Source organism: Podarcis tiliguerta (assembly GCF_965153285.1).
Source record: "Podarcis tiliguerta genome assembly, chromosome: 8".
NCBI classification, from domain to species: Eukaryota; Metazoa; Chordata; class Lepidosauria; order Squamata; family Lacertidae; genus Podarcis; species Podarcis tiliguerta.
This window is the reverse complement of record NC_139541.1, coordinates 74,835,314-74,845,644: the sequence shown is the minus strand read 5'-3', so window position 1 is coordinate 74,845,644 and position 10,331 is coordinate 74,835,314. Positions and strand designations below refer to the sequence as shown.

General features: G+C 40.4%; 1 protein-coding gene across 1 annotated transcript; it reads right to left on the bottom strand.

Annotated features, from left to right (window-relative positions):
• Positions 1-715: 715 nt before the first annotated feature.
• Positions 716-9,105, bottom strand: LOC310682702 (phospholipase A2 inhibitor and Ly6/PLAUR domain-containing protein-like). The gene is made up of 5 exons (XM_083451775.1): positions 9,016-9,105; positions 7,059-7,175; positions 4,681-4,830; positions 3,194-3,340; positions 716-890 (listed from the first exon to the last, which is right to left on the bottom strand). The coding sequence occupies exons 1-5, from the start codon at positions 9,062-9,064 to the stop codon at positions 736-738; spliced, it is 618 nt and encodes a 205-aa protein (XP_083307901.1). The 5' UTR covers positions 9,065-9,105; the 3' UTR covers positions 716-735.
• Positions 9,106-10,331: the final 1,226 nt, after the last annotated feature.

Here is a 10,331-nt window from a genome sequence, read left to right as displayed (position 1 = left end):
AACAGGGCTGCCTTCAGATGTCTTCTAAAAGTTTGGTAGTTATTTTTCTCTTTGACATCTGGTGGGAGGGCGTTCCACAGGATGGGTGCCACTACTGAGAAGGCTCTCTGCCTGGTTCCCAGTAACTTGGCTTCTCATAGCGAGGGAACCACCAGAAGGCCCTCGGCGCTGGACCTCAGTGTCCACACACTTACCATTTCTCCCTGGATTGCCATTTGCTCTGATTCAGCTTTAAAGAGCAGGTTTTCAGGAAGAAAGCTGTGGAGCAAGGAACAATGTGTTTGGGCAAGGAGTTTTAATGCACGGATTGTTCCTGGATAGCAAACCAGCTCTTTATAGGTTCCATTTTCATTTCATCCATCCCAGATATCCACCAATGCTGGAGAAGGCATTAGCAAGAGGTCCTGTCTAGTGTTTCCTGAAATACCTTTTCCCTAACTGCTGCCATTTAATGGAACTCCCATCAGAAGTGGTAATATGTCCCTTTAGTTTATTAAATTGTGAGCTTTATTAAGTTGCAGGCTTACTGTATTTATTTGAAGGTTATAGATATGAGAACCAACATTTCATATGCCATAATCATTTATTTTCTTATCATAATGATCACATTGGAAATTTAACTGATTTAAATTTTACACCATAGCTTTTTGGAGCTAGAACCCAGAACCCCAACACCAAGAGGATAATAGAAGCCCAGAGGTCCTGAGGCCTGGCTGTGACCACTAGGCTTCAAACTTATGAAGCATTATAACAATTCTCTTTTCTGGCAGTGACAATACTGTTACCAATACGGACTATATTCCCAAAACCTTTCTTTTGTTTTTCCTTTATGGCACAAAAATCTTTTGTTGCACATCCATGGAAAAAGAATCTATCCCCTTTATTAAAACCTGAAGAAGAAGAAAGAAAGAAATGTTCACATTAGTGCTTTTCCAGGGCTTTTGAGATTGTGGTTGGGTTAGTGAATGTGAATTTTAATAATTCATTTTTATAAAATATACAGCTGAAAAATCTGCAGAAATCCCATAAACACATATAAAATTTGGAATACAATGTTCATGCAGCCACTGATGAATGGCAGGGGAGGGGAAGGAAAATTGAGAAGCCGAGGAGGCTCAAGCATAGAAGGAAGGCCTGGCATCTGAAGAGGAGGAGGAGGAGGAAGAAGGTGAGGTTGAGGGGAGGAAGAAGGATCGTGATGTTGGATGCCTCAGGAGTCCAACCAAATCACAGCTGACATTGTGCATTTGCTACCCGCCCCCTCCCCCTTGTTGGTTTTGGTTTTTTTTTGGGGGGGGAGTAGATCTTATATGGACCACCCCATTTGCTTAGATGTTTGCTGCCTGCCAGCTGCTGGTTTCATTCCAGGGATGAGCATCATTTGATTGTCTGAAAAGTAAGGATTTCCTAAGTATGGTGTGTTGGGATGGATAAGAAAGAGGAAGTAAGGTGGTTAGAGGTAGTCATTGTCTTTTGGTATCCAGGTGTTAAAGAAAGGAGGGGGATATATGTGTGTATGTGGACATATGTGGTCTGTGTGTTTTTGTGAAAAAGAGAAGCAAAAACAGTGGGGCTGTACGTATGTATGAGTGTCTTGGTGATAGGTGTCTCTACATCTTTGTAAAGGAGAGAGAGGTAAACAGAGAGGTATGTATATATGCATGTATGCCTGTGAGGGAGAGAGATCTTTTTAGAAAAGAAGGATAGAATACTAATGTGTGTGCATTTGGGAGGAAGAGGGAGAGATTTTTGTGAAAGAGTGACAAAAAGCTAAGGGGATGGAGTGTACCAATCATGGTTTCCTTGAGATGGGGGAGCAAAGTGAAGTGTACCAAGTAAGACCGGATCAATGAAGTGGGTGGGTTAATGATTGGGGTGTGTGAAAAGCAGAGGTCACCAGTAAGGGGGAGGAAATGAGGGAGGAATGGGAAAGTGGGGTGTACAAAGGATAATAAATCATGGAGTAGGGTTAAGGAGCATGTAGGAAAGGGTGAAGTGGAGGGAGTAGCATCCCAAATAGCAGAGGAATCATAGAAGGGGGTCTACCCCTTAAGAAATCAGGGATAGAGGGAGAGACAGGGACAGAGAGAGAAGGAGAAGGAGTCACATGGGGTGGAAAAGCACAATGGAGGAGGGAAATGCACTCTTCAAATGTTTGTAAGAGGTGTGAGAGACTTTCAAAATGTCTTGGATGGGAGTGGGGTGGTGAGTGCAACAAACAGGGGGATATGCCACTTGTCCTGAATAAAAAAGTATGACTATAAAGAAACAATTTCAGGTGACACCCAATGTCCTTAGAACTTGAAAGGCCACGGAGAGTACATTTGATGGCTGAGGTGTTACCCCTAAGTAGATCCAACATTCTCAGTTTCAGGATGTGGGTGGACCAGAAGGGGAACTTTCACAGGTGACCTCAACAGATGAGTAGGCTTATGTGGGAGAAGGCAGTCCTTGAGATGCCCAATTCCCAAGATATGTGGCGCATTTAACTATGTGACACCAGTATTTTGAAGGGAACCTAGATAGTCCTGAGGGTTTCTCAGACTGTTTTGGAACTGGTTTCTGTTTTCAAGAAACTATCTGTATAAAACTTCAAATAGATTTGGAGCTAATTGCAAGCATTTTGCCCCAATCAGTTTCTGCCATTTTGCTTGCTGTTAACAGAGAGATGTGGTCTGGGGAGAGTTTCAAGGTAGAGTTAGAGAGGCCTGAATATTTCCTCTACTGGTGTAAGCAGAGAAGCAAGTGAGATAAGGTGATGGGCTCTTCCTCCATGTGACACTTTCCCCAGGCAGTATCTTTTTTTCTCTTCCAACCTCCATCACATTATTAATTCTGAAATCTGGTTGTGGGCAAAGTCTGTGCCAAGGATAGCTAACCAGGAGCAGAGCCCACTGGTGCCTTCTGCCAAATGTACAAAAGCATGTATCCACAGGAGATATCAGAGGAAGTGGGGGAAGAGACAGAGGGGCTTCTTTCTCTCTCTCATTTATATTAGAGACTGATATACCAAGTGCATTCACATGTAAAAGAAACTTTGATTATTGTTTTTAAAAACAGATTCAAAAAAGAAGAAAAGCTTGCTTCTTACTTTTCTGGCAACATAAAATGGGGACAGGGGAAAATAAAGGGGTCAGCATGGTTCTCCAAGGTAATTTGCAGGCTTTGTTTCCTGGTTCAGTAGCAATCTTACCTTCCGTAAGAGCTCCCTCAAAACGAACACACTGATTCTCATTCCCAAGGCAGTTGACAGTCTTATCACTCGTACAATTCTGAAATTTGGCAGTGAAGCAGGCTGGGCACTGCATACCATTTGGTGTAAGAGCATTGTGATCTGGAACTGCCAAAATCAAATCTATAGTCAGTATATTTAATGGTTTTATCTGTCTTTATATATACAATCTCTGGCATCACATATACATTTATTATCTCATTTGCTTTTTATGTGCTGCTAAAAGGTCTTTCCTTTTAAAGGTTTTTACAGGGCAATGCTCATCTGGAAGATAACTACAATAATATATTCTTGTAACCAATTTTGGGTGCATTCATTATTGTATTTTCAAACTTTTCATCTTGTGTTTTTAGGGATAAGCTCCAGAAGAAGGCTGCTGGTGGTAGAGGGATTGTGGTGTTGCTACAGCAGAGTGATGAGAGCTGGCTAAGGACACAGGAGGGCTGAATTAAGCCTCCATCTAAGAGGTTTTCACACATGAAGATAATGATACTTTTTAGCACCTTCCCCAAAAGAGAGGTGTTGAGTATCTTCTATGAGTTAAAATTTAAGTTTGTCTATGGGAAGATGTTGAAAAACCTTAAACTGCTACATTAAATGCAAAAGAACACACACACATGGACAAACACACACTCCTATATACAGTTGTACCTTGTTTTGCGGCCATGATCCGTTCTGGAGCCCCGGCTGCTAGCCAAAAAATACACAGGGCAAAGTGACGTGTCTGTGAACACATGGGGAGCGGTTTGCACTTCTGCGCATGCACGAAGCACAATTTAGTGCTTCCGCGCATGCGCGAGCAGCAAACATGGAAGTAACCCATTCCAGTACTTCTGGGTTTGCCGTGGACATTTGCCGGAATGGGCGCTAGACAAGGCGGACATTCACGGAGGTATTAGTGTATACACAAAGAGAGTTGTGCATTGACCGCCTGATCTGTGGCCTGTGGATCTTTCAGTTCATGATGTACTGCTCTGACGACAACCTTCCCACCTCCAAAGCAATTTGGAGCTCAATGCTAAGAGATTATATATATATTTATTTATTTCATCATATTTTAACATACAATTAAAATATGGCTGGCATCAGAAGAGTGCACAGTCAGATCCTTCCACTTAGCAACAGGAGAATCTGATCTTCTATGGTGTTCCTTTGGAGAGCAGGAAGGAGGAAAGGACCTTCTTCAAAAGGGATCCTCCCAGAATGGTCCTCCTTTTCAGTGTTTCTCCTTCTCACTCATGGCAGCCTCTGCTTCCTGTCTCCCTGACAACTCATCCCCACAAAGCTCTGCACTGCTCAGCCCTAGATCTAGCCATCTGAGGCTGTCTCAACCCCAGTTGAATGAGACTAAGATCCCTCAAAAGATGCCCAGTTTGAGTTGCACCTTGGCTGAATCTGGAGCACAACTATAATATGTAGGATATTTTTAAAAAGATGTAGACACTTACTTGTGAGAGTTTCATTGTTGCACAGGTCACTGCTGCAGCAGCGGATCGTCATGTCAAGGAATTTACCCCAAGTTGAAGTGAAGCTATAATGGCCCGAATGGCACACTTCAGGCGCGGCACATCCATAGAAAACTTCCTCTCTATTAGCAACTGTGAAAGAGAATTTTAAAAGAAATGCCTAGAACTGGGGCAAAAAATGCTGGTCTATTAACTCCAAACGTAGTTTATTTGTAATGTTTCCCATATTCTTAACTGGCTGAATGGGGGAACTTTCAGACTAACCATATAGAAAGTATTATTAAATTTAATAGACTAGGAGAAAGGCCACTACTTTTTGAAACAACAGTGCTGGGGATTTGTTTATCTTGAAGCATTTTTAAAATGGAACCATTCCATTTAAACTTGTAAAAAAAATTTCATTTGAAATAATGCAGAACTTCCTTTCAGAATTCTGCAGACTGCATTCTGATATATCCTACAAACTTGAAAACAGTTTGCAGTGTTTTCTACTGCTTAAAAACAGTAACAGAGTGGTGGAATTGTAAATTAATTTAAAAGTATTGGGAAATGATTTATAATGAATTGAAAAAAAGGTTTAAGATAACTTTTGTGAAAAATCCAGAAGCCTTTTTACTAGGCATTTCAGGTCAAGATTCGCCAAAAGAGAAGAAAAAACTTTTCATGTATGCTACAACTGTGGCTAGGATATTGCTAGCACAAAGATGGAAAAGTGTTGAAATACCAACCAAAGAAGAATGGCAAAGAAAATGGATGGAATATGCTGGAATGGCAAAATTAATGGAAAGACTTCGAGACAAGGACAATAGAGATTTTAAGAAAGACTGGGAGCCGTTCATGTCATATTTACAGAATCAATGCAATGAAATGGACTTACTTGCAGGGTTTGATTAAACACTTGCAATTAACAAAATAAATGTAGGATGAGCATGTTTAAGTGATAAGAGAGTAATAATAATATTTTTTTTAAAATTAGAGAATAGAAATAACCAATAAGCAGGGAGAGATAATATGCCAAAAAGAAAAAAAAAAGAAAAAAAGAGGAAGCTCAGGGAAGTCGTGGAGGGGAGGGGGAAATTGGGGGGTGGTATTTTTGTTATATGTGATGATATTTTGATGCTAAAAATGTAAAATGTCAATAACTTTTTTTAAAAAAAAAAAACAGTAACAGAGTGGAGTGGTGGTGCTCCGCTGAACTCATATTGCCCAGTTCAGCAATCTCAGCAGTGTGCTTACAACACACTGACCTCTGTCTCATTGCCCTTCCCCCTCTACCTCCAAGGATGCAGCAGTGATGTGGACAATGGAAGCTCAGGTGAGCACCATTGACCCATCCAACTAAATGGTACGGTTTAGTAGCATATATCTGCATATCACAGGTCAGGGGTTCCTTGGGCTTCAAGCTGTCTTCACAATGTATTTCCAGAGATGTCATGAAAGAAGATGTACGGTGGTATATCCTTGAAATCTGACTTACCCTGACCTCGGCAATTAGCTGATAATGACTTGTGAGTGAGTGGGGAATCTCTGAGCAGAATAAGATATGTGACAAATCTTCCAAAATATGTTAGTTTGAGGGTTGCAAGAAGCAGGCATGGGCTTGCTATGGTAGCCACCCTGGCACCAAATTCCATCCAGCTTGGATAGCAGGGAAAGCAGAAACAGCAGCACCAAAAAATGTTGCCTGGCTTGAGAGAGAGCATTCATCCATTAATTAAGTTAATACCTTACTATATTTCCTGAAACCTTAAAACCTTTGTTTAGAGGTGAACCACTGGAATACTCCCCTTGTGTTGTTTCCTTCCTCAGTTCTCCACATTGTGAAGCATTTCAAAATTACTTGAGGTGGGACAAGGAGCCATGACAGTGTGGAGCACCTTGATCTTCCATCCATTGATTGCTCAACATATGAATACTATTTACGGAACCAGTGGAGAAACTCTCAATTGTAGTGCAGTTCTTGGCACTGACTATATTTGGTTTATAGTCCAAGTTTCCTATCCTGGTCTGATAGCCAACTGTAAACTAGTTTTCATTAGTTTGGGGTGCTGCAGATCTCTAGATATTGCAAATCAAAATGGGCATCCAAAATTGATCACTGGTTGTGATCAGATGTTCTTTCTTTATTATTACATTTTTAGATAACCCACTTACACATGTTAGCCATTACTCACTGCAGGGATGGGGAAGATGTGGTCCTCCAGAACTGGTTGTACAACATCTCTCATCTTTCCAGAGTATTGGCCATGCTGGCTGCGGCTGATGAATTTCAAATTCAAGCACAGCTGGAATGCCACTTCTTCCTCACTTCTGCTTTTGTGCATCAAAAGGGAAATGATTAAAAGATAGGTTAGACTTACCTGAACTTGTGTTCAAAACACCGGCAACACAGAGATTCTGTCCAGGTTTACATTCCAAAACATTTTCGGCTGAGAGTTCAGTAGTGTTGACTGCAGAGATGCATTTCAGTGGTACAACTACAGGCATGAGAGAAATATTAATGCAAAGCTGTTTCTTTCTTTCTTTTTGGTGTTTGTGGTTTTGTGAATAATGCACAGAGAAGAGGAAATTGCAGATCCAAACTTTTATGAAACATTGAAAATCAGTATACAGTGGTACCTCGGGTTACATATGCTTCAGGTTACATACGCTTCAGGTTACAGACTCCGCTAACCCAGAAATAGTACCTTGGGTTAAGAACTTTTCTTCAGGATGAGAACAGAAATCGTGCTCCGGCGGTGCAGTGGCAGCAGGAGGCCCCATTAGCTAAAGTGGTGCTTCAGGTTAAGAACAGTTTCAGGTTAAGAACGGACCCATGGAACGAATTAAGTACTTAACCCGAGGTACCACTGTACAAGTATGTTAAATATGTTTAATTAACAGGGATCCAATAAACCTTTTGAATAATGTTTCATTTTAGTAAAATAAAATACAGCAAACACTCATTAATTAGTGCTGTTGAAGTCATTAGCTAGAAGTAATAAGTTTTACTATTTCCTAGGTGTGGTGGAGTGCTCAATCCTCTCCTGTCTACCACCAATTTTCCTCCCACTGGATCTCTCAAGTAAATACTCCACTTCTCTGAGTCTTACACAGTTCTTACACAGCCATTTATTATTCGGTGAAAGTTTAAAAAGATTCATTTTGGTCCTTTTTCATAACACTAAAATTCTTGAATATCCATTGAAACTATGCCCATGCTATGCATAATTTTATCGTTGTTGTTGTTGCTGTTGTTGTTGTTGTTACTAATACTATTCTTATTATTATACCCCACCCATCAGCCACTCTGGGCAGCTCACAGCATATATCGAAAAATACTAAAACATCAAGCATTTAAAACTTCCTAATACAGGGCTGCCTTCAGAATGTTTAAAGGGATTCACTTTGGTCCTTCTTAATATAACACTAGAACTCTTGATCATCCAATGAAGCTGAAAGATTGCAGACAGACAAAGAAAACTACTTAGCCCATGCTATTCTGAATTTATCAATGTCTTTTATAAACTCTACCCACCTCCAATCCAGGCTAACACACTTAAAGAAGAATAGGAAAAGGACCTGCCACAATTGCTATATATAGTGATGAATTGAGGGAATTGCATTATTCAAGAGCTGTGGATGCAGAGATTAGATATGAAAGGAAGGCTTCCCTTTCTAGTGAATACTTGCTGCAGTGAGACATCAAAAGAGAAAAATTCAATAAAAAACACTAATGCAACGAAGGCAGCCTCTATAACACCCCATACTGGAAATCCTCAGGGATGATATAGAGAAGTAACATCATCCCAAGGGCTTTAGAGGAGTTACTTAAAGGTTGTTGAGCACCAAATGGATGACAACGAAAGAAAACACACCAGAGTAAATTTAGGGAACTGCAGAAAGTGGGGGGAGGAAGTCAAGTTTTGAAATGTTAAAATGACTGTAAAATTATTGAAATGTATAAAACTTAAAGTCATTAAAAAAAAGAAAGAAAACACACCAGAGTGCCCAGTCTGCAGTGTTCACAAAACAGTGGGAAAGGACCAAAGAAATGAAAGAAAATGGAAGATTTTGGTTTGGAACAAAGTAAACACAATTCCACATGTTCTGTATTAGAGATAGTATAGCCCTGGCTCTCCACTTTGAAACTGTACCTTACTAGGAGACTTTTCCACTCTGCTAAATGTATAATCAATGGTCTCTGATCACTATCCTCTTTAGATATGCTATACTGTGCTCCTTTTCTAGTGATGATCCTCCGAGGTTCTCTTCTTCCTCCTTCACAGCACATTCTGAGATGATAAGAAGAATTCTGGTTATCTGCTTTCAACTCACCTGGAGAGAGCATTGCCCAGAAGAGGCATGTGCTCAGGACTGCCTTCATAGTGCTGGAATAAGCAAGAGTCAGGAACGACTTGGATAGGAGTTGGACCATCAAAGGCAATTGATGCAGAAAAGAGCCAATTCAGAGCAATTTAAATGAGAAAGAAAGGGGCCTGAGGGCAACACTTTCGGGAAATTTGTTTCTTGGGCAGTGAGATGTAGTGACTGAGTGTACCAGAATGGGTGATGCCAGATTATAAAGTTTGTTAATTAATTGAAAATAAATTACTTTGTATAAATGGATTAATTTTTGCCAGACCCTTAGGGCAGCACCTGGGCAGAACTTGTTTGATGAGGCAGAAGAAAGGATGCACATGGAGTTTTTCCCCCTCATCATTCCCATAATAGCACGACTGATTTTAAAATTCAACATTGCAAAAGGTTATATCTCAAGGGGTCCAGCCAAATGTACAGCTATTTGAAGTACTTTTATTAGATTAAGGTCAAAGGGGGAAAGGACTGCTGTCTGCTATGTATGCAGAATTAGGATTTCCGCCCCCCACTGGTCCATTATTAAGCCTTAACCTTACATGGGAGAAAGACCTTCACATACAAATAAAGGATTCTAAATGGTATGAGCTATGGTCATCTAAACCACGTAGAACAATCTCCTTTTATAGCAGAGAGCATTTGTTTAATATTTAATAAGTTCTTTTATGTTGGAAGCTGCCCAAAGTGGTTCTCAGATGGGTGTGGTATAAATAGGAAAAATACTATTATTATTGAATAGGAGAAATGTTGAAGGATTGGATAGCATTGTGAGAAGTGATTAAAGAAGCATTTTTGCAAGCTATTCAAACATTTGCTTGTTTGCAGCAGAAGAGCCAAAACACTAAATTGGTTTTTCTCTTTTGATGGTGGGCATAATCAGAAGGCCTCAGGTTGGATGGCCATCTGTTATTTAAGATTTAGTTGATAATCCTGTATTGCTTTGTATTTCACTTTGTTCCTTTGAGTCTTCTTGGCGAACACACAACCCCCATCCCAGAGCTCAATGAACCTTTTGTTCCCAAGTGTAGCATGTGGCAAGAATGCTTGGCCTATAAATCTATCCATGTAAGCCTCTACCTGCATCAGTTCTCTGGCCTATCTCTTGAGTTTCATAATATATAGAAAATGATGAAGGCACTTCTAAGCTCATGCCTTCTCTTAGTGCTGCTCTCTCCAGGTAAGTAGAAACCAGTAGAATTGGATTCTTTTTATCGTCTTTAGAGGACACTGGAAATGCTTGCTCCTTGGATGGTAATGTGAGTGAGGACAGGAGATGA